A 26,066-nucleotide genomic window follows, 5' to 3' on the forward strand; every position below is an offset into this window, starting at 1 on the left:
AAGCTATTCTGGATGTCAGGGAAAGGACACTCAGGAACAGAATCGTTAAGGAATACTTGGTGAAATGGAGAGACCTGCCAGATGAGGATGCTACATGGGAGAATGAACAGGTATTGCAACATTCAGGAGTGAATTTGCTTGAGGACAAGCAATTTCAAGGGGGGCGGACTGTAATGTCCCCTTTTTAGCGCAACATGATATGGGGTGTCGTTAGCCTATTCTGACACGATCCCGAAGGCTAACAAGGACATTGGTGGGATCCTGAGGTATTTTGGCCTAGGTGTTTTCAGTTTCAGGCCAATTGGTGCTGCTTTGACAAGGTTTCTAGACACTTACTATTTATAGTAAGTTAGTCTCCAAGCAGTGACTTGGAATTTTTAGTGTTTCCCTGGTTGGCATAATTATCAGTAGAAAATATTTGAAGGCGACAATGATTTAAAGGGATTATCAACAAGGTTTTAATATTTAACGATAAAGTGTAAAGTTAAATTAAATATTTAACTTTATCGTTATATTATAAGGTTGGGAATATAAAGTAATGTTTAAAATATTAAAAGTTCCCTTTAATGTGTATATTGTGGGAAATAATATTTTATTCTAAAATGTATTATCCCACATTGAGAAAATGAAGTGTTTGCATCCAGGAAGAAGATATAAATGGAGGTTGAGAGCTCTCTTTTGGGATATGTTGGGATGAATTAATGTGATGCTGTTGGATTTCGTAGAAATCTGATTATTGGGCTTGGAGGACGGAATCCCTCTTTGCTAGCATTCTCTTCGCTGTTGAAAGACACAGTCAGGAGGATTAATGGTGTTTTCATTCAGGAAACACATTGGGCTTCATTTGGTGCTCTCGCATGATGTTTTTACAGGGGTTTGAAAGTGCAGATTTGAAAATAGTGTTTTTGCTACAGTACCGCGTGAATAGTGTTTTTGCTACAGTACCGCGTGAATAGTGATTTGCTACAGTACCGCGTGAATAGTGATTTGCTACAGTACCGCGTGAACAGTGTTTTTGCTACAGTACCGCGTGAACAGTGTTTCGCTACAGTGCTGCGTGAATAGTAAAAATGCTACAGTGCCGTGAATAGTGCAGCTACAGTGCGTGAACAGTGTTTTCAGCAGGTTCTATACTTGTGGAGTCCAGGTTTGAATTTGTTTATTATCATATGGTCTGTAATATTCTTCAAATCTGATTTGTATGCTTGGAGTTGGAATTAAATAAATATCATCATCATTAATCCTCTTGCTTTTGGCATTTGATATGTCTGGTTATTTTTATATTGAATAAACTTGAAAGCTTTACAATAAATACCAGTTTACCAAATTTATCCTATAGCAAATCAAGAACCAAAAAATCCAGTAGTCAGCTTGCACGCCAACTGTTTGACAAAATTACACTAAGTAGAAAGGACATAAATTTAGTACCGAACAGGGGGTGTCCATTACAGTCTCGCTCCTCTGGTGCCTTGTGTGCTTGTACCTGGTGATCCTCCGCCTCCGCCTCCTGCACCTGACCCTCCACTTGTGGGTCCTCCGGAGAAGGTTGTTGACCCCGAACCGAACAAATTGCCTCCCGTACGGTACCCTTGTGCTCCCTCGGCACCGTCGGTCGTACCGTCACCTTCAGTCGTCTCCCTCCTGTTGTCCTCCGAAATGGACAAGTTCTTTAGTAGGTCTCTGGTAGCGTCAATCAGGTTTAGATTTCGCCTTGTTTGTTCCACCAATTCTTTGCGACTTCTTACCCTACGGTGGTATTCTGGCGAACCGTAGAGTTCTCCTTCAGCACCCTCCGTGACTCCTAGGTTCCCTTCGGGCAACCCTACGACAGTGTAGAGAGTATAATTCTCTCTGTCTATCTCTGCCTCTACAACCTCCGTGACACCTCCTGGGTTCCCTTCGAGCAACCCCTCGGCCGGTCGTCCCTCGACAAGTTGCCTTAGCCTACACCTTTGTTCTATTTGCTATCTGAGATTCAACGCTCTTTGTGCCACTTCCCATTCGTCACTTTGTATCTTTTTATTTTTGTTCTTATTTAGTATATTTGGCATAAATCACTTCCGTACATAGCAAGCACACACCATGTACACAAAAAACTTTCTTTTTTATTATTTTGCCTTTCGGCCATGATTTATATCAACAGTGTGCCGGGATTATTACAGGGTTCAATTTCCCCTTCCCCTCTTGCCATTGCGTGGCGTCGGCCTCTGGGTTAATCTCACTGATGGGTAGGCCCATCGTGTTTGTACGCCATCCGTTCCTTCCTTTCCCGAGTATGTCTAGGCAACGGCGCCAAATGTTTGCCACATACGGGTAAACGATTAAATGCAGAAAGTAAATGCACAGAACATAATGGAAATATATTAAATAACCAGTCTCTGTATTAATTCAACAGTCCATGTACATCAAGTGCTTATAACATTAAACCCAGATACGACTATCATGATGGTACTAAGAAGGAACGGTATGCAATATATAATACCCGAAGGGGTGCGACCAACCGTCGCGTCCAACTGCCCTTCGGGACGTCTAACTAACTGACCGCCGTAACTCATTATTACCGACGACAACATAAACATAACATAATGATTATTCTCGGCAACAACTTTTGCAAATCAATATGGTATCAGAGTTAGCTATGCAAGCTTCTTGGTGTTGGTGCTCAAGTGTAAGAATCATGCTAGCATAGGAACTATAAGGGTGGAAGGTGTTTCACAATGTGCTTGAACTTAACAAGCAAGAAAGTGTTGTGTGGTTGTCTATTTCTTTTGGCCCTCTTGGTTGTGGATGCAAGTCATTGTCTTAAACCTACAGAATATCAGCATCCAAAACTTTGATAAATCTGACTCAATTATCTCACACCTCTACACGAACATAAGCATGAACATGTCAATCAAGGTAGAAAGTACAAATTATTTTGGCATGGATTATTATTTTTCAACCCCATGTCCCCATGCGGCTGCTTAAATGCAGTTATTGCTCAAATTTAAGCAACTGGAGTGTTTCCATGCAAATTGAAAATCGTGGGAAAGGGACATATTAGAAGATTTCCTACTTTAGTGAAGCAGCTACTGTTTAAGAATTTAAAAAGGCTGTAAAAAAAGTGGGAGGCTTGGAAATAAGCAACAGCTACATATTGAGAAAGATGCCAGGCGGCTCTGTAAATTTCTTTACCTACTTTTAATTTGTCTCCAGTTTTTCCCTCCAAATTTGACCTACAAAATTATTTTTAATACTATTCATTCATAGATTGAAATAATCAGAAACTACATATCTTTAAGATTACTGCCAAAAATTAAGCAGCAAAATTAAATATTCATAGGGCCACCAGCTCCACAAATTACTCCTAAAATACTTGAGCAGTCGCTGCTAGCCAAAATAAGCTAAGCAGCCGCACGGGGACCTGCCCTAAGGGTTGGGACTAGCTACAAGGAAGGACAATTGGGGTATTTAATTCATAGAGCAAACATTTGTCTGCCTGGTGCACATCCAACATGGATGCCACATTGGATTGGGTGAAATTGATGTACTGAATAATGTTTTTTACTTGTTGAAGGATATGGATAAAGAGCAATTGCCGCTTGATACTATCACGAATTCCACAGTGATGTTTGAGCTCAGTTCGCTGAGGACATGTTAAAGGAAGTGTTATTTTGTGAAGTTGTCATTAGTATGACAACACGAACTGGTTATCCAAGATTGTGACCTTATGTAATGCAGCTGGCAACAGTATAGTATTCTTTGAATTACTTGGGACATCAAAGTAGAAAGTATGATGAAGATATACACGAATCTTTTTGTAATATTGTTCAATGCGTAGGTGACAAGTTATGTTTTAATCGATTTAATTTCTGATTATAGCTTGTAACTCTATTAGAAACTAAAGTTAAATTTTAGTAGTTTTGTAGTTGTATGTGATGTAATTTCCCTTATTGGGATTTACTGGGATTATGCAATTTTTTTTTGTCTCTAATAATACAGATAACATCTAATAGTCCCTAGATTTCTTCATGTGATTAGATTGTGATATTGGGCATTACAATGCCATGGAAGGATTGTAGAAACATAAGCTTTATTTAAGGTTCTCTAGTTGTTCTTGAATATATTAAGTTTTTCTTAATGAATGAGAATAAATGGCTTGCTTCATCATTATCTAACACTCTATTGCACTTGTCTTTTTGGTAGGCTTTAGGAATAGGTTCGTGGACAGGATCAACAGCCGCTGCATCAACAGCTGCTGCATTATCAGCTGCAATCAAGTAAGTTTAGTGACCTTTATTTGAAAATTTCTAATTGTTGTCTTTTTAAACTTTTTTGTTTTTATGTTATATAAATTCTTCTGGCAACTACCTAGTATCAGGGAAAATTGAGTATTCTGTAGTGCTGTAGCTGAACTGTATGGACATAATTAGGTCAGCAGCTTTAACTTTTCAATGATATGGAATCCCGATGTTTAATGTTATCATCATGTGTCATTAAACCAGTAGCCACAGGGGCTTGGACCACTCGTTGGACATTCAAGATGTTTTGGGGATGGGTTGTTGCCTCCTCTCCTGCTCCTTTTTTCTGCAAGTTTTGGGGACAACTCCTAAAATGGAGAACTTCCCCTTCTTTTAATTGTTTTTGGGGATATCAACATAAATTTATACCCTATGGATCACACTTATAGAAACTAGGAAGAAATAAGTACAACAGAATAACAGAGATGTGATCTGCGTTGGAAATAGTTGATAATGGCTACTGCAGGGCAACAATTTTCTTTAGGATTGCAATATATTGGTTCTCAAGGCACTGTTTTGGTTTACTTTGGAGTCACTAGTGCAAAGTCAGTACCTTTAAAGTTTAACCCTGTAAAATCTACTTAGAGAACATGAATTAATTTTAAAGATAACTATTAGCCGTATCTGCATGAGATCCTAAAACTTGTGTGAACTAATGTTATTTATCTGTGGTTGCCTGAAGTTCTCAAGCACGATTTGGCAAAGTTGCTATTTCTGATCTCTAATGATTATCCAGTGCCATCTCTTTTTCAGTTGCCTCGTGTCATTATTATCCATGATTTTTCTATTCAAAGTTTCCAATATTACATTTTGGTTAGTACATCTCTTTGTGCTGGCATTATTATTTGCTGCAATCGAAAAGAGAGTCCAACATGCAAATGGTTCTGAAGGATTCTAAAGGCTTCTGAAGGCATTCTTCAGTATTGACATTATATAATTTTATATGTTGAATCATATAAAAATCTGTTTCATTTGGAAATAAGTTGATGTTTCATTCAGAAACTGTAGGGCTTTGTAAAATTTCATTAACACATTTATTTAGTGATATATTTAGAACAATCTACTTGGATTCATTGCCAATATATTTTTAATTTTAGTGTTGTTCATGGTTACAAATACCTATTCTTATTTTCCCTTAGTTCATAAAATTATGTGACTTCTTTTTGGTCAAGTGAAAGGTATGACACCATCGTATATTTTTCAGGATTTAAAAAAAAATCTTAAATGCAAAAAATCTTAAACTTTTACTGTTAAGGATCCTCTTGAACATAAGAAAATAATGCTTATTGGGTTAAGAAATTTCGCCAGACCCCGGTGTTGTGTAAAACATAAATCATGATATGAGGGTCAAAGATCCACTTGAAATGTGGTGCCAATAATGGTAATGTCTAAGGCCCAGAGTTTGTAAGATAAATATGGTAGCTGAGGAAGCCTAACAGTGAATCATAAATTAGGCTCTCCTCATGCACACTTATGTTGTTCATGGAAGTTCAAGTTCTAAGTCTCATACAGTTTGAGATAGTGAGAGCACAATGAAGAGCATCCTAGAGCCTTATTGTGGGAGTGAACTCTTATATGGAACCTTGGACTTATGAAAACATATAGAGATATTCCTTTGGGAAAGTAGGCTAAGAGTATTTACCTCTGATTTAGAGGATTTTAAATCTTTTTGTCTCTCATGGTAAGGTTCTTATATTTTGTTTCATATTATTTGTTTTCTGCAAAATGGTGAATGGCCATTATTATTATTTTTTGGAACTTTTTGTTATATATTTTTTCTATTTGAATATGTAGACTCTAACATGAGCTTGTTTCTATTTGCAATATTGCATAGACCGTCATTATTTTTAATATATTACCTCATCTACTTGACTTCTAGGCAGCGAGCAATAAGCTGAGATACTATTCAGCTTTATATCTTCAATGCATTAATATTATCACTAGTGATATGTGGCACATCAAAACATATAAAGGGCAATATGTGCCTTAATTTATATTGATCTAACCTCTCTTTCGGTTTGTTGAAGAACATAGAAAGAGGTCTTTGGTGTTAATCAATTAATTAACAACCTAATTGATTCCCCTCTCCAATCACTTTTTATCTAAAGCATAATATTATAAACTGACGATTTATAGTCAATCCATGTAATTTACTATAGAACATATAAATTGAATTGCTGATTTCAAATCAAGTAACAAGATCGCTCATCTTTCCTAATGATCAAGTTCTATATTTCAAAGTGAGTTCTTCATAATGGATTGCAATATTTTCATGTCAGCTATCATTGGCTGGCTCTCAAATGTATTTCTCTTTCTCATAGTTTGCATTGCAGTGGTTTCTCCTTGTCAAATTCTGTTTTTCAGCTTAGTTTAGATCTTGATGGATGTGTTTTTACATAGCTAAACATTTCTCAAAATTGATATATAGGTGGGTATCTAAGGACGGGCTTGGAGCTATAGGTCGCTTAGTTATTGGTTTGTAATTAACTATTCTTCAGTTATCTGAAAAGTCATATTTGAACCTTTAGTTTGAAAATTATTAATCATGTTCACATTGCCCTAGGTGGACGCTTTGGAGGCCTTTTCGATGATGATCCAAAGCAATGGCGAATGTATGCAGATTTTGTTGGCAGTGCAGGCAGGTCAAGTCCATGTGATCCCTACTTCTACCCCCAGTATGCTTTGGCTTTCTTAACATAAATTTATGTTGAATGTTATTTTGTTTCTAATTAAAGGAAGTAAATTATTTTGTGGTTTGTTTGCAGTATTTTCGAGCTTGCAACACCACTAGTTCCGGGATACTTCCTTCCCCTTGCCTCTATTGGTAACCTTACAAAGGTAATGAAGTAATAGGATGGAAATCAACAAATTTTTGAAGCTAGCTTGTAGTACGTGCATGTTTAAAGTCTTAAGTTATCAGTTTGGGTACAGGTATAAAAACCTAATACAACATTACGAAAACTTTTTTTCCTTGGATTATGGTACGGGAATATATATATATATATATATATATATATATATGTATATATAATGTTAAGCAATGATACTCATAATTGCCAATATTAAAAATTGCCTAAATAACTCATAATTTGTAAAAATGAAAATACTCGTAAGTTCATAATTCAATTATTTGTCAAATGTCAATACACAGCAATGAAAATTACAATGAATATTTAATAATCTTCATATTGATCTTCATCATAAGCATCGAAGTCTAACATTTGGTTCAATTCCACTTGAACCACAATGAGTTACAATGCCACTTCCACTAGCCATGTATTGTACAAGCTGCCTCATCTAAAGATATTTTCTGGCAAGCTGTGCAACAATAATGCCTAAGTCACCACACTCAAGTTAGATCCCCATTCGTCATCCCCCCTTCATTGTAATAAAGCTTCTAGAAGCCTTTGAAACTATGCAAACCTTCATTACACATGCCTTTTTCACAATTTTATCACTTAAGGGAAAAATCATGTATGGAAGCATTTTTTTGTTACTTTGATAGACATAAGTCTAGAATCACATATGCACCTCATTCATCCATATATATAAAAACAAAAAGCATTTTAAAAATTAAAAATTAATTTAAAATCAATAGATAATAAAATTATTTTGGGATAAAGATAATGATTAGATTGCCAAACAATTCTATTTTAGACAATTATTATTATTATTTTTTATTTTTATAAAGGATAAACATTAAGTATTTGTAAATCATTTTTATTTTTATTTTTATTTCTATAATGAGATAAGCATTAAACATTTGTAAAATCATTTTTATTTTTATTTTATTTATTTTTTATTTTTATAATGGATAAACATCAAGTATTTGTAAACCATTTTAATTTTAATTTTTATTCCTATGATGAGATAAATAAATAAATAAGAAACATCTTTCTTATTTTGTTTTTATAACTGATAAACATTAAGTATTTGTAAATCATTTTTCTATAATGAGATTAAAAAATAAAAAAAAAATTCTTATTATTCGTAAAATCATTTTTTATTTTTATAATCATAATATAATATAAATTACAATATAATAAGATATATATTGATGTACTTTATATAGATCATCCTTAAGATATATATGCTAGTTTATAAAATTGTTTCAAAAAAAAATCTTTTATTTTGTGTTGTTTTGGACAGCCCTTGCACCTATTGTTCCCTATGGGTTCTCCTATGAAGGACCCATAGTAATGTGTGGTGCTTGTGAGGGATCCTGGGTTAACCCAGTGGGGAACCCAAACCATACCCACACGAGTACCTAGGGGTTTTTAGAGGAACCTGATAACTTAGTTTAAGCTATTGGTCATGCCACATTTTTAATGTATTTTTACTGAAGTAATTTACACCTTTTTAACAAGGAATATACATAGAACTAGTGCTGTAGGCTATTGAATGTGCACAATTATATTCTATCTTGTGGTTTTTCTTGTTCAACAAAGTTCTATGCTCATGTCCTACATTCATCCCCAACTACGCTAAGTCAAACTTGAAGGGGGGTGTTGATGTATATTTTTTATACACATTATTATGGCAAATTTACTTGTTTAGGTAGATATCTTAGATTAGATTATTTGGTTATGCAAAAATAACTAATTGTAAATGTGGATAATTCAATATCCACCTCTTGTAGATGAACTAAAGTCAGTTCTAGTTAGCATCCTAGTCAGCTCCCTAGTTCACTTCCAAATGAAACTCAATGTCAAAATAGTTGACTAAGTTCTCTATATTTATTGCCTTCAAATATCAGTCCTGAAAATCAATCAACATAACATGCAACTTAGGAAAGGATGTTTCCAGATTTATTTACATATCTGAAATAGAAGTTTGCTGTATGAAATGAACCCTAGTTCTGTGATATGATTTTACAAAACAGTTTTTAGGCATACCCATAAACTGTTCTCTGAGACCTTGAAGAAGGATGGGCAGGAAGAGCTGTTTGCAGGTCTGCTTCAGAAGGTGGCAGCCACATAGGTCACTCAGCAAATGAGTTGCAGCAGCTGCAAATCCATCCTTTCCACTCCCAAACTATTCCCAAATGTAAAGGTGCCCAAAAGTGTGGAAGTGTGTCTCCATAAACTAGGTGCTTGACCCTAGAAACACTTCATTTTGCAAGAACTGGTTTGGTCTGATGTAGTTCTAATTTTGCTATTGTACTCACATAAACCCTCTGAAGTATGGTGAAATACTTTGTATAAATTGCTGTCAATGATACAACCTTGCAACCCAAATATTGCACAACATCAAAATAGTCACTCAAGCTCCATATAAGGCCAAGAAAGGGGTTGGCTATACAAGTAGGCAGCTTACTCAGAAAATACTCTACAAAATCCCTTCATTTCCTTGAAATCAGCTATCAAATCTGCCCTTTCCCACTGCAGGGATGAAATTGGCCAATACCAATACTAAACAACAGTTGTAATGATTTCTATAAGCTCCAATGTTGTCCAAGAGGGGTCGGCCTAACAAGGAGACACCCCACTTAGATTATAGCTTAAAAAGTTCATAAATCTTGGAAGCTCTCACAAATCTGCCTCTTTATTTGTCGATGAAGAAAAACTGTTACAACCAACACCAAAAAGCAAAGGTTATGACTTTGCCTTGCTCTAAATATGCCCAAGAAGGGGTTGTCCTAGCAAGAAGGCACCTCACTTAGCCACAACCAGAAAATACACCAAAAGTGATTTTCTTTGTGCCCAAATGAAACTCTAGAAGTAGAGCTTCCTCACACACCCCAAGAAGATCTTCCACAACTGTAGGTGTGATGAATGTAGTTTTTTCGTCTCCACAAGCTGCTCCAAACCCTAAGGTTCAGATAACTCCTCCTAATAGGCAAGAGTGAAATATATCCAACATAGCATAACCTACCCCTAAATGTTTTCCAAGTGCCTTTTTATGGAACTCCAAAACCATACGCCCTAATTAGGGTTTCTTTCCCAAGCTCTCTTTATGATTTTAATTGAGTTTATTTAATTTTAATGTCTCACTAACACCTTTTTATCATTTCTATATCCACTTGGGGTGGTGTCCAAGGAAAGTGACTTTATTATAAAGTCATTTTCATAATTTATAATTTTAGAGTTTTAAAGTCACCATACTCTCTCTCTAGACTTAAGCGAACTTTGGAGGAGTATAACTTGGGTTTTACTATAGTTTTAACTTGGCAACATTGAGACAATTAATAATTGATACCTCCCTATCCACCTAAGCAACCCATCTGAACCAAGAGAAAATCAACCCAACATGGGTCCTGTTGTGATGTTTTCACATATCGTCCCATTGCAAATGGGGACCCCCACTTTTTGCTCCTTAGCTTAGGTGTTTTCTTTTCTTAGTTTAGGTTTGGCAATAATTTTGAGGTCTCTGGCTTTAGACCGAGTTGGGTTTTAGTTTTTGTCAAGTCTTGGGTTTTGAGGAAGATTGTGAAATCATTGTAAGAGCATGATTTATGAGATTTCGAATTTGAAAGTAACCATGTAAAGTGTGAAGCATCATATTCATTACCATTTCAAATTGTAAATTCACTTTGAATTTCTGATATAAATTGTTGATCAACTTCCCATTTTCATTACAAAATGTTGCACAACCCCTTGCATTTGGTTCAAATGTTGCACAGTCTTGAAATTCTGTTTAAGAATGTTGATATTCTTTCAAATTTCACCCAACAATGTTACATTTTCCCTTTAAATTGTTGAACAAAATGTTGCATTTCATCACATTCTTATTATAAATGTTAATCAAAATGTTAGTCTAAGGGTAAAATTCATTTGAGAATGCAAGATTGAGTTTGAAATGTAAAGATTATCCTTGAAACTTTGCCTTAGATTACAGCGAAATTGTTGTTGAAATGTTGAAATTCTTATAAGTTTTTTTACATCAAAATGTTTAACGACTTTCCAAAAGGTCTTACAATTTAGGTCAACAATGTAGAAGAGCCTTGAAAATCCGTTGAAAATTGTTAATCAAGGTGGTAAACTTGCTGGAAATGTTGATGAAGGTCTGATCTCTGCCAAAGAAATGTCAAAAGCCCTCAACTTCATCAAAGAATATTGCAAGGCAACCCTTAATGTGCACTGGAAATTGCAAGACTAGGTCTGATTTGTGCTGCACAATGTAAGACACTACTTCCCACGCGCTGGAAATTGTAGAAGATCCTCTGATTTGTGCTCACCAATGCACAATCACCCCTAAATCTCACTCAGCTAGCACAATCAGGTTGAATTCGTGCCCTGAAATTGCAGATAAGACCCTAATTTCTGCTCCTAATTGCAAGAGAAGATCAAAATCCCACTCAGAATTGTTGCACAATAGGTGAAATGCGCTCTACAATGCAGAGAAGAACTCCAAATGCGCTCCACATTGCACGTTACCCCTTGAAACCCGCTCAGCATTCCATATAAGTACCTGAATCCTGCCAGGGTAGAGTTAAAACATTAACATGGACGACTTGAGGGGAAATTCAAGTTTTAAAAGGCAAAAAAATAATTCTTAGATTGCTTTTCTGGATAAAACTGTGTAGAACTGTGTGGCCATCAAAATTCTACATAGTTTTATCCAGAAAATCAAGCTAAGAACATCATGGACTGGAAATTTCATGGTTATTAAAAAAAAATGATTTCAAGGAGGCCAACTTGGAAATTACCCTTCACAAGCATGTAAAGGAAACTTAGGAAAGGCTCTGAAATGTGTGGAGCAACAATGAGGTCGACCAGTCTAATAAAACAAACAATTTCAAACATTTTTTGAAGGGAAAATATGATGAATCAAAATAGAATGCCCTTGGCCAACTTAGAGCAGGTGGGATGGGTGTGTGTAAGAGTAATATTAAAGAGGAATAAGGTAAATCATTTTCATAATTCAAAATATACTCTCTAGAAACAGTTTGCAAGCAGAGCAGAAGCAGATTGCAGGAGGAGGAAAGGATAAGGTGCAAGTTAAATAAAAAGGGTTGGATCAGACTGTTAAGCATTATTTCAGATTTACACCTTCTTCTTAAGGATTGTCCAACCTAAAATAACATCCAGATTTATAAACATCATTCCCAGAATTTTTGAGTTATTTTCCAGATTTGTGGAAGAATTCATGAAGCATTGTTATGACTTGTTTGTTATATCATCTTCCCTTGAAGATTTGTTTAAGTTTTTCAAAGTGGATAATTTTGGAGTGTTAAGATCATTAATTTTCATTTTCTTATCATCTAAATTATATTGCACTTTATTCACAATCATAAAAAGTTTCTTTTTGTGTGATTGCAAGAGAGATGAATGAGATGAAGAACTTTCAACAATGCAAAGCTCAAAACATTCAAGATGACAACATGGAAGATACAACTATAACAATGGAGAGAAGATACCTCAACAACATGAAGAGGTCGAAGTTCAAGGCATTCAAGGGGAAGGCTTCACAATGATAGAAACAAGGGTGCAATTGCACATCGTCCTTAGAATTCCGCCCTCAAGACATCAAAGTTTCCTACCAACATGGGAAATGCGCTCAAGGTGCAAGTAAGAAATTGACTAAGTTTAAATCAAAGAGGGTGGACTTTCATCATTGCAATGCAATCACGCCCTAGTCTAAAGTGAAATCAACTAAGGATGGCAGGATTTCCTCATCACCTTGCAATTGCGCCCAAGCATGAGTGCTATTACACTATAACCTTGCAATTACGCTCAAAGATAAAGTTGCCCAAGATCAAGTAAAAGAGGGGCGCTAATCCACCATCTTCTTGCAATTCTGGCCCTTTCAAGGAATTGTGCGTAATGTCCCATTTTAGGATAGATAGAGATATTGGGATAATTACTTCAACTTCTTATACTTACTCTATCTAATTCTTACACTTGAGCTGAGTAATGTAAGTTATATGACCTATCAACTGCTATTTCTGATGTAATGATAGGAATATATGCAAGATGATATGGATTTAATAGAATTTTCTCATATACAAATATGAAAAATGCTATGAATATGACAACTTTATCACTTATCATGATAATAATATGATGCTGTCTGATATAAATATTGAATCAATATTGCTTGCAGCTATATCTATTATGGCAATGTAATGATGTAAATATACTGTAAGCGTTATGTTGCTGTCTCAGATCTTGAATTATATACTTGCAACTTCTGATACAGATGCTATTTCTGAATATTCCTTTTATTCATGCAATCACGGTATCTGCTGCTCTTTAATTTGGCTGCTATGTCTGATGAATTGGTAATATAAGCAGTTTGATGACCACTATATCATTCAGTGATGATATGTTGCCTTTTCTGATGGTAACTTGTCTAGGTGCAACCTGAATGGGGCTGTCTCAGATATGAAATCGATTTGCTTATGCTCCTGATAATGTGCCTACAGCATTTGCTCAATAAGAGCGATCCAAACTGAATAAGAAATTGGACACAAACTCCACGACACTCCTTGAATGATTTGGGATTGTCTTCTTATATTATCTTTCATTAATGAAGAGTTGCAATGAATGAGATGTGTCTTGTCCCTTACTTCATATCCTTTGTTAATCGCACCTTTTCATAATCAGATTGATTAGTCTTAACATCTCTTTATTATGAGGATTGCACCCTTTCCTTCTTTCATACATATCCGTTGTCAAAATAACTTAATCGATGCCAATTATAACATTATTGCACCACTTTAGATATTGGTTTGTTAATGGATTAAGATCTAGTTTGTTGTTTATTATTGAGTTACTGTTGTAATATCGATTACTTTATTCATTGACTAAAATACACGTAATACTTGGTATTATTGATATCTTCTTGGATCCGATTAATGCTACTGTCTTGTAATTGCATCGTAGATATTAGATATGATCATTGTACATGGATAATAGTTTTCATGCTTGAAGATCCTTTGCCATTTGATCTTGTTATGTTTATTGCTTTGCTTGATGGCTAACTTGAGGATGTCATGTTGACTGTCCTTATCAATGGCTGAGTAATGAAGATGTATAATGTTCATTATTCTTCTTGAAGGGAATCATCAACTGGGATTAACCTTTAATTCTCCTAAAGTAACTAGGAAACCGTCTTGTTTGTAAGGCTTCACGCTTTCCTAATATCTTATTCTTCTGCTAATATATAAGCATAGCTACTTCTAACTATTCCTACTAACTTTTATTAGCTATTGGTGTTCAAGGACTGCCACTCCTTGATCACAAAAACTCTTGATTGCTTTAGTATGACTGGGTTAAGAATGGGGACATTACATTGTGGCTAAGGATGAACATTCAAGGAGGCGTGCAAGATAAACATCAAGACAACAAGTGCAAGTTCAAGGAGAGAATTGTTTGGGTGATTGAATGAATGATGAAGAAGAATACTACAATGTGGAGAGATGGACTCAATGATGCAAGAGGTGATAGCAAAGAAGAACATTTGAAGTGAATTTCAGAATTGAGGATGGAAATGCATTACAAGAAGGTGAGCTTCCAGGTACGAAGATGGAAGATTAAAAGTGATCAAGAAGGAAAGATAGTTTCGGAAGAGTTAATCAAAGTTAGAAGACTTGATCATCAAGATAATGCAATTTGGGAATATGAACCATCACAATTAGTTAAAGTTGTGGAAATATTTGGTATCAAGAGATATCTATGCTGAGGTGGCACTTATCTGTCATCAACCAATCTGGTGATGCCACCTTGACATGTTCAAGTTCAATGAACCTAATTTATCCAGCGAAGGAGCAAGCGACACATGGAATGACATAAAATATTATTGAATCTACCTAACCTCAGCTCTCATTGGATCACATTTAAGGAAGGACGTGTCCTAAACATTGTAATAATTTCATTGGCTAGGAAGGAGATATTTATTTGTAATCCTAATTAGGGTTTTATCTTGTAATCTTGGCTGTTGATTTCAAATCAATCCTGGCCCTTCATTGTAATTGGGGTATCTATAAAAGGCTTGGCCTTTCATTTGTAAGGGTTAATAGACAATAGTTTATAGATAGTTAGTAGACAATTGGTAGTTAGAAGTTGAGTAGGAGGAAAGAAGAAATTGTTGTCAAGACTCTGCTGATACCAATACCTAAGTTTCATTGAAGTTAGGTGGTTCTTTGTGTCATGTTTTACATTTTGCATGGTTTCTTGTTACTTCTCAATTAGTTGAAGTTCATTGATCTTAATGGAGAAACATGATGATATGTGATGTATTCCTTGGTTCATACTTTTTTGTGGTTTGCTGATTGTAATCTACAGTTCAAAGTTAGTGTGAACCTCATTATTGCTAAGTTCAATTGTGAATGTTTCATTTGGATTGTGCTAGCATTGGGTATTGGAATGAATGGTTTGCAGTATGAAAATCTTTCATTTACTTGGGATATTGCACCAGCGTTGTGTAGTTGTTGTTATCATGGCGAAACAAAGCTTGGTTAAAGTAGTTTGTCTATCATAGCATTATTCATTGCCATGATTGTTCTTTAGGTGTTAGCATAGATTAGTCTCTCTAAACCCTTTCCCTTTTGATCTTTGTTTGAGTTTGAGTAAGTGTAGGAGGAAGTTCCAGCTATGATTCATAAGCGTAAGTCCCTTTGTGATACCAGCAATATTGCATTGTCAAGACCCGACTAAAGAAATCTTGGGGTAATCTTATTTGATCACATTGTTTAGCACGAGGTTTTCTTGTTCAAGAGAGGATAGAATACTTAGTATTTTATTCTGTGTTCAAGGTGCATAAAAACACATCAATAGGTCCATTGTCCATCCTATTAGTCTACGAGGCCCTAGTGATAGACTAATCCTGATTGGTTGACGCTGGCTAAGAAGGGGCCATTACATGGTGTTAGTAGAGAATTTTCTCTTGGGTTATAGAATATGCCATTCACTAAAATATTCTTTGGTTTGATAGAATATTCTCTTGCTAAGTGCCAAAATCTCCAAGATGCTATAGAGTATTCTTGTACCGACAGTTAGGAAGAATCCTCATAGAATATGCTCTTTGGATGAAGTATCTTATATAGAATATTCTTTTGGTTGGCGGATTGTTGGCATAGTTTGCGTGGTAGGTGGGGTTGGCAATGGGCAATGAGGTTGTGCTACGTGGTGCCCTGTAATATTCCCCTTAATTTTTTTTTGATTTTCCAATGACATTTGCAAACAATCACAGTAACCCGTTAAGGTAAGAATAAATAAATCCAAACAACTCGAAGGAACCTACACTTTCTGATCACCAAGAGCCCAGATTGGGAGTGTGAGAGCATACGGTAGCAGGGGATCATTAGAGATAAACTACTGAATTGCTGAAATACAATATCGGGCAGCAAGCCAGCCCTTCCGCGTATCCAGCGGGAAAGCAAGGAACTTGGCGGTAAACCAGCCAAGAGAACAATACTTCAAACACAAATCACTCTACCGCAATATTTCAGCGGGAGGTTGAATACACCAAACAAACTCAACTTGACCAGCGGGAGGATCATTACAACCAATATCACTCAACCGCTTGTGCAGTGGGAGGACTGAGTTACAAAATAGCAGATATAGGCGGCAAGCCAGCCTCTTCCACTTTTCAGCGGGATATGAAGAATACAATCCAGAAACGGTTAGTAGTACTGCTACTTAACCTTACTATAGAGAGGAAAGATAGAGTAGAAGTATAATGCTGAACACATGAGATGATTATCACCAAACTAACTCAACACCAAAAACCAACAGGCTGGAAATGCATAACCAGCAACACATAAACTCATTAAATTGCCCATATCTCACTCATATCTCCTTCAATTCACCCAAAATCACTCCCAAACAATCACCAGACAAGCAGTGACTAAGAGCACACCAAAAAGAGCTACTAAACACTCGCAAACACCCTGCACGCATCCCAATGCACTTCCTAGGAACCACGCCTAAGCTAGAAATTTCGATTTGCTAAATAAAATCTAAGACTCTAAATAATGGGCTGCAAACTTACAAGATATATCGCCAATAGCATAAAAAAGGTTTGAGCTAGTACCCAGAATGACTAGTCACTCAGGCAGGAAGGTATGATCGAAAACTTGTTTCAGCCACAGCAAACCAGCAACTCTAGAAAACACACCACACTCCAAAATACTGAAAATATGCATTGAAAATGTCACAAGAATACACCACACAACTAGGTACTATTGATGATTTATAGCTTCAGTCGGATAAAATTAAATGTTAAATTGGCCTTAAGGCCTTCAACATTTAATAATAAATATATCATTCTAATCACCAATATGCACATTGCTTTTATTAATTATTTATGTTTAGTTAGCACGTATTATGTCGTGTTTGCCTATCGGTGATTACACATTGCACCCCCTCATTTGGTATGCCACCCCAATTGAGGTCACAACCTCTCACCAAAATTGAATGAGTATTTATCTTCTATCGGGGGCAATTGCAGGCGTGTGGTTGTGAGAGACCAATACTGATCGGACATATATGTCATAGGAGAGGCTGATGTAAATTTAGTGTATACGATATAGAGGGTTATGCTGTTCTCTTCTAACACATATATATCTGTTTGTGGTCTGCAGAAAATATATGTGTGAAGTCAGGATATTACAATTGCTGTGTAATTTATAAAGATCATTTGCTCTACATCTTCACCTAGCAATTTATATATAAGCAAATTGATTATACTAGAAGGATCGAGTGACTAAAGGAGGAATTAATAACCTCAACATGGTATCAGAGCCAGGTTTCCTTCTATAAAGCCTAACCGCCTGAAGGAAGATCCGATTAAGATCAGATTGATATCTCCTTGAAAGTTTGTATTTTAAAATGATGAATGGAATGAGATTCGAAGACAGACTTGAAGGTGCCTCAAACTATGATTCATGGAAACTACGAATGATGTTGGTACTAAGGAAGAATGAGTTAAGAACAATAATAGAGAATCCTTCTAAACCTGATGGAAAAGACGAACAAGGTCAGTGGGAAAAGAACAATATTAAAGCAATGGAGTTATTAGTAGATGGAGTAAAGAGTCATCTACTACCTATTATTACAAGGTTAGATTCTGCATGTGACATGTTCAAAGCCTTGAAAGACATGTTTGAGATTAACAACACGAGCAAAATCCTCACACTTAAAAATCAACTTTCTAATATTAAAATGAGTAAGGAAGAGACTATCACTTCATATTTTATGAGGATAACAGAATTAAGGGACCAACTCTCATCAATTGGTCACATTTATGATAATAAGGAGCTAACTATGATAACTCTAAATGGGCTCCCTATCTCATGGGAAAACTTTAGACAAGGAGTTAATGCTCGATCCAAAGTTCCCAAATTTTCTAGACTAAAAGCTGACTGCATTCAAGAAGATTGTAACCTAATATCAAGATGAATCATGAAACCCGTTGATGAAGATGTTCAAGTTCTAGTCTCTAGTTTGAAAAGGAAAAAGGACAAAAAGACATATGGTAACCGATCATTCAAGAAGCCTAGAAACTTCTCTAAAGCACAATGTTTCATATGTGACGAATATGGCCACATTGCAAGAACTTGTCCTCTCAAACTTAAACTACAATCTTCCCTTGCTGAAGTCATAAATTCAGATGTATGTTCAGAAAAATATGTTCTCTAGAAGAAACTCAAAATACCTTGTGATTGAGAGGGAGCTTACTAATAAAGATTGACCACTTCTGAGGTAAAATTGTAAATATTGATTATTATTATTAATACATAATTATTTTATGGGCCCTGTGTAAATCATAAGGAAGTGACAACTTCCAAATGATTTCCACTTGTATTTTTTGAAGTTATTTGAAGGTGACGATCTTACAATAACTCAAGATTGTGGATAGAATCGCTAACTGAGGCAATCCACACACAAGAGCTCATGGATAGAATCGCCAACTGAAGCAATCCACGTAAGAGCTTGTGGATAGAATCGCCGACTGAGGCAATCCACGTGAGAGCTCATGGATAGAATTGCCGACTGAGGTGTTGTTCACCAAAAGTGATAACCCAAGAACACCTGCAATTGATCTATGAAGTAGCCAATTCAATCTATGAAGAACTTCAGGGCTTGGACAACATGACAAGGATATGAATCCTTCTACTCTTCAGGCTCTGCAAAACCTAGGCGGGTATACCTTTGATGCTTAGAATTAAACCTATTACACACCTATGACAGCATCAACATAAACAGATAGATTATACTAGAAGGATCGAGTGACTAAAGGAGGAATTAATAACCTCAACAAGTACTATGTCTCGAGTACGAAACTGGTAATACTAGGGAGCCACACTCTTAAGCTTCAAGTTCGTACGCCAATACGACAGCATAACGATGTAATTTTTCAAGATTTATTTATAACTTCTTGCTCCCCAAATTCAAATGCAAATGCTCACAAATACGCCCAAATTCATCTTTCCCATTTGCATCTCATTTACCAAGTGGACCCAAAGATGGCACCATACTTCAAGTCAAAATCACGCCTAGCCAGCAAGGACCACGATTTATGTCTTAGCAAATACTTTGGTGAATAAAATAACATCTCTTTTTAATATTGGCATCCCCCTTCAAGACTTAAACAATTCGCCTAGCAACCTAGGAGACATCATGTTATGCACAAATTCCAAAGTCATTAATCAGTAGTAAAAATAATAAAATTAATTAAATATTAAACCTTAGGACAAGGAAATAATATTTAATTAAATCACTTATGACTCCCATACTGATCATCAACAAAAACAGGATGAAGCTGAGCAAAGAAGACCACTGAACTGCTGCAGGATCAGGATCTTGTCCACTGCCACAAATAGAAATGCTCCATACTGCCACTTACTAAAAATAGTAAGTCATGAACTACTCCTCCTAAAAGCATGATCTTCGCACCCAGTGACAGAGCTTGGGAAGCTCAGTAAGACATCATCATCCAAACATCCAAACCCTAACTTACTTAAAATAGTAAGTTCTCGCTTCACCAACATTTGAAACCCTAATTCTCCATTCCACATAGCCTACGGGTCTCCGAAATAGGCCAATGGACCATTGAAAGCACATCATTGAGAAGGAGACATTACATGCCCCTTATAGAGGCATAGTTTTCGTAGGATGCTTTTTTTTAATAAATTTTTAAGTTGAAACTTCTGAAAATAAATTAAGAAAAATAGATTTTTTAAATACTTTTTTTAACCTCAAATTGTTTTGGTGACTTGTGCTAGCATTAATGATGGTTGTATGTCTGTACGATGAGAGGGGGGGGAAAAGTTATTGAGGCCTTGGGAAAATTGCTTTGATTTCGAAGATTTGATAGTAGATCTATATGTTTTTGGGCCTTTTGAACACGATGGTAGGATCTATTTTGAACCAAAATGCTCCTAAATGATAGTTACATTTTGGATCTGGCAACCACCTCCCAACTTCAAACCCTTGCTGATTTGCCATCTAATGTCCAATTGGGATGAAACAAAAGGCAAATTTGACTTTCTTGAGCACTCTGGGCACAATGGTGAGATCATATATGATCCAATAAGCTCCAAAAATGCACCTGCAATACAAAGCCAAAAGACGAACCCCCTCAAAATATGGTCTATCAAACCTTTTTGATTCTCTAGATTATCCATGGATGCAAGAGAAGAGCATACTTAATGCTTCAAGAAAATATAAGATTTGCATTCAAGATCTCCCAAATGACTAACCAAGGCCCTCAACTTGCTCTGATAACATGTAAGATTTGGCAATGTAGATAGCCATCCAAGATCTAAAGGCCTATGGAAAGCACAAAATACTTAGAAGAATAATATGACATGAATAAATTGTTTTCCTATCAAAGAATGCAAATAGAATGGATGTACAATGTGTGAGAGACCCTTAGTTATATAGGCCAAGGTGAGACATAGGACAACATAAGATTATGACAAGTGTCTTAATCATATGATATGAGACATAAAGTGATAAGTATCCTATGTGTACCTGTTGACGTGTATTTTGTACACTATCAAACACAGAATAAAATACCCAAATAGTACCTTATCCTCTCTTGAGTAAAGCCTTTGAATGCTGAAGATATCACAAAAAAAGGATCAATTAGGGTGACTTCAAGGTTCTTCGCTGTAGGATCCCTACATGTGGATAAGCACCAGTGGTCGTTGTGGATGCAGTTTCTTCAAGGGGTCTTACGCACTTTGAAAGCTGGTCTGTGTTACTCTTACTTGACTGCAGGAACAAGAATTTCCTATCACTAACAAATTCTTAAAAAAGATCAAAAGATAGGGTTTTCAAGAGATGAATTCTAATCTAATCCTAAGAATGACTCAATGTAGGCTAGACTTGGTAAGATTCTACCAATTTCAGTATTGCCAAGGAATTACAACTCTACTGAAATTGATGCGATCTTCTAAGGTGATTAGTGGTTTTCAAATCATCAAGAATTATAGATACTACCATAAAGATACATATCAATAGTTCAATAATGATTGAAGGTTCAAGCAATCTAAATATCTCCAGTTGACCACACAAGGCGTCCTTACAATCAGTAAGAAGCTAGTGGTTTGGAACGCGAATCTCACCAAAGATCAAGCACAACACTTAGTCCTTCAAACTTAAATACTACTTCGACTGAGAATGATTCAAGAAAGTAAACAACCATGAAGATAGCCACAAGAATTGCAATAAAACACCATAACTTCAATATTTTATTGATCTCAAAGCCAAAATAGACAACAATTGTTCGAAATTCTTTCTTCACTACTCAATCTTGCTACAAAATAACTTTCTTCTCTCCAAAGCTCTAACTATTATCTATCTCCTTAATATCTAATGACAAAATGAAAATGAGTGAGGGTATATATAGCATCCTCAATTACAATGAACGGCCCAGATCAAAAGAAGATCAACGGCTAAGATTCTGACACCTAAACCCTAATTAGGGTTTGTTACAAAAAGTTCCCTTTTTAGATGAACATTATTAAATGCATAGTCAAATATTTAATTGGCACAAAAATCGAGGAAACATAGACCAATGATAATTAAGATGCCACATCATTCTATAACAACCGTTCTTCTAGAACCTTGTTCCCTTTCCAATGCTCTTTCTTAGCATATGCAACGAATCTGGACACAATTCCTTCAATCTCAGCAAAAGGAATCTCGGGAAGATTCTTCATTCGTTCCTCCAAGTGGATAACCTGATCAAAGGTAGTGAGAAGAGCTGCTTCCCATCCAGGTTCGAGTTCTTTGATCTTCTCAATCAGGAGCATAGTAGTGAACATTAGATCCCGTTGCTCATCTGAGATGATATTCTCATCTTTGCAAAAGATGATCTTGACTCTCTCTTCCAACTCTTGGAGGTCCACATCTGTCTCAACTTCGATCCCCCTGCCAAGAATGGTACACAATACTTCAAACACCTTATCCTGAATTGGATGGATGACGCCTTCAACTTGATTGCATTTGGTGTTGATGTCTTCGAAAAGAACCTCTTTCATCTGGAGTAGAGTTGACCACTGAAGTAGGTTATGAGCTCCTCCATCCATTATCTTTTCTTGTGCTAGGATCTTCCTTGGTGTTTGCCTGATTACTTGCAGAACAAGAATGATAACATCTCTAGTGTGAGCGAAAGCGACTACAGTTATCATTAGATTGTGGACAATCTCAAGGACCTGGATAGCTCGATGGACTGTTTTCATCATTCTTGTTGCAAATTCAACAACTACCGTGTGGGATTTGTCAATCCAAGAGCTCATAAGCTGAACCAAGCTCTTGACTCTTTCTGCCTCGCCAACTGATTCAAGGGGAAGTGCTTGCACAGGAGATACTGTTGGATCCTGACGTCTCAAGGGCTGATTGAGATGACTAAAGTAGCCTCTCCAAGCACCGACCTCTCTCTCAAGCTTCCTATTCTTTTCCATTTCCTCTTTAAGTTTGCCCTTAAGTGCTTCAAATGAATCAGTTGCCTCATCCATCGCCTGTTCAGTAGTGAGTGGACCAAGCTCAAATGTTTCTACATCATACTCATCTGCAAGAATTTCACCTTCATACTTGTCCACTACAGGTGTAGCTATCTGCAATTTCCTGGATCCTGTCTCATCCCTTATTACTTTGGACATCTTGGTGGCCTTCCTCTTTTCTGTTACTTCTTGAGAATTTCCTATAAGGCTCTCTAAGTCAATTACATCCTCCTCATCTTCAATCACAATCACCCTTGTCAGTCTCTCTTTCAACCAATCTGGAATGGCGGATCTTGTCTCTCTCACTTGTATTTCCTTAGGTAATGGTTCATCTTCTCGGAGAGGAGATGTCGCCTTATCATCACTTTCTTGATCCTCCTGTAGCTCATCAATTTGTAGAGGTTGACTTGATGAATGTTGAGGTGTTTGCCCCTTCTCTAGTTTATCATTCTGTACCATGGATTCCATAGATTCATCAATCTCAGGTACCATCTTCTTTTGACCTTCAGCTTGACTTGCCTTCTTTCCATGTCGAGAAGATGTATCTGATGGGTGATCTCGATTGGCCTCTTGCTTCTTCTTGGAGGATTCTCTTTTCTCAGGTCTTTCTTTCCTCTTCGCGCCTCTAGGATGAGAATTGTCTTCACTTACGCTCGCTCCTCCTCCTTCTGGTCTTTCCTCTAAAGTGAAAGTCATTGGTACGTTTTGCTCTCTCAACTTCTGATGTTGTACATCCACCCATCTGCGAGTACATGACAAAACTGGAGCCATCAAAGCTCTCAAGTCCGAAATCTCAGGCTCGCTCCAATCTATCTTTACTCTCTTATCTTCTTTGTCATAGGATGACTAGAGATGTCTGCCACTGTCCTGAGCTTGATCGGCCACTCTGTAAACTTTGCATTTCCTGATGAAATCTAAAGGTAATCTGGAATGCATCTTTCTTTTCACTTCTAAATCACTTGAGAGATTCATCCAAAAGTCTTCTACCTGAAACTCATGTCCGTACTTCCTAGCAACTGTCTCCTCCATATAACCATAAGGATCAAAATTCTCTCGTGGGGCAAAGAAGGTGAATGAATACAAGGCTAATTCCTTCTCTGCATCCTCTGAAGCTTGAGTATTAGGACATACCTCAATTGAATTCCCCAATATGATAGGTACGGGAATTCCATTTCCATGCTTGAGTCTAGATACCTTTGCACAAGCTACCAATTGTCGGGTTACCTCAAGTAGCACTATCCTGTCTGTCGGATACCTCGGCAACATGTAGGGAGGTGAAGGACACCCCTGAACTCTGATATATGTAAACTTTTGAAACTGGATGAACCATGCACCATACCTCTTCACAAGCTCTTGGGCATCCAGAGATAGTCGATTGTGAACCCCGCCTTGCAATATCCTAGTGATGTTCATCGTGAAGGTATCATTGACTAACTTGTAGTCACTTCCAGGTGGATGATGCAAATGAACATAAGAGTCACAAACTCTCACTTCTCCGGGTCCTCTTCCGATCACTCCTCTGTGAGGTAGCCCTGCATACTCAAAACTCCTGATCAAGGCATATATGACATATGAGCTCATGTGGAACGACTTGGTAGGCCTTAGTCTTCTCAACTACACATCCAGGCTATTGCTAATAATCCTGGCCCAATGAATCGTTCCTTTCCCTTGGACAATCACTTGAATGAAGTAGAACATCCATTTCTCGAAGTAGAAGGCTTGAGGAGCCCTTGTAATTTGATTGAGCAAAGTTATCAAATCTCTGTACTCCTCTTGGAAATCAATCCTATGTGGTGTATTAGGAATCTTGTTCAGGCGAGGATGACTTTTGAGCAACCAATTCTTGTTGATGAGATTCAGGCAAGTGTCGGGATCATCTTCATACATTGACCTGGCTCCTTCTAGGCTTTTGTAAATCATATCTTTATGCTCTGGAAGATAGAGAGCCTCACTTATAGCCTCCTCTGAAAGGTAAGCCAAAGTGTTTCCTTCCTTGGATACGATCGATCTCGATTGTGAGTCATAATGGCGGGCACACTCGATCATCAGCTCATGACACTGGACTGCTGTGGGGAAACCGGCCGCCTTGATGATGCCACTTTCAATTATCTTCTTCGCGACGGGTGATGGCTTGCCAATGTAAGGGACCTTTCGAAACTTCTTCACACTGAAGTTTCCCAAGTTGGTATCTCCGATATTGCTCCATTTGGACACGATCTTGGTCTCCAATTCTTCGTTCTTCTGATCTTCCTTCATGAGAGCCGAGCGACTAGTAGATGCTCCTGCCTTTGGAGTCGCCATCTTGACACCTACACAACATTGCACAATTAGTAATATATCTTGAAGCATAGAAATATAGAGTGAAAAGGAAGATTTAATTAGGAAACCTCATGATAAATCCTAAGTTATCATTTCCTAATTAATTACGCAATACTTGGATTTTTCAAAAACAAATGTTCAAAATTCAAATCTTCAACAATGGTGTCAAGCTGATTTCGCCATACCTCCCTTGAGTATTAAACTCTAAGAAATGATGCAAAAATAGGTGAATTTTGCTAGGCAAAATGTAGATCAAAGCTCTCCCTTGAATAAAATGCGCCTCCTTTAGCCTTCACAAGAATCAACTCCACCTCCTTCTAGCCTCCAACACTTGAAAGAAAATCGCTCCAAGTAAACCAGATTTTGCACCTTCAATTAGCCTTCCAAATTCGCACTTGAAGCAATGATTGAATGATTTGAATTGTGAACAAACACCTCCAATATATCGAGCGCTCACCCTTTTGCTCCCTCTAGGCCGACTTGGCAGAAAGAGGTTAAAAAATAAATAAAATTCCAAAAAGGAGGGGCCGACTTGGCAAAATAAATAAAAATAAGACCTTAAGCGCTCC

At 36.8% G+C, this 26,066-nt stretch overlaps 1 protein-coding gene across 5 annotated transcripts in view; it reads left to right on the forward strand.

The window, feature by feature from the left end:
* Nucleotides 1–26,066, forward strand: part of LOC131043342 (protein root UVB sensitive 5) — a 143,570-nt gene that overhangs the window by 79,229 nt on the left and 38,275 nt on the right. For all 5 annotated transcript variants that reach the window (XM_057976539.2, XM_057976538.2, XM_057976540.2 and 2 more), the window contains 4 exons: nucleotides 4,186–4,259; nucleotides 6,709–6,755; nucleotides 6,844–6,922; nucleotides 7,046–7,118. In XM_057976539.2, coding sequence (XP_057832522.2) covers nucleotides 4,186–4,259; nucleotides 6,709–6,755; nucleotides 6,844–6,922; nucleotides 7,046–7,118 — 273 coding nt within the window. The remainder of the gene's footprint in view (nucleotides 1–4,185; nucleotides 4,260–6,708; nucleotides 6,756–6,843; nucleotides 6,923–7,045; nucleotides 7,119–26,066) is intronic.

The sequence above is a fragment of the Cryptomeria japonica genome, chromosome 10 (genome assembly GCF_030272615.1).
Source record: "Cryptomeria japonica chromosome 10, Sugi_1.0, whole genome shotgun sequence".
Taxonomy (NCBI): Eukaryota; Viridiplantae; Streptophyta; class Pinopsida; order Cupressales; family Cupressaceae; genus Cryptomeria; species Cryptomeria japonica.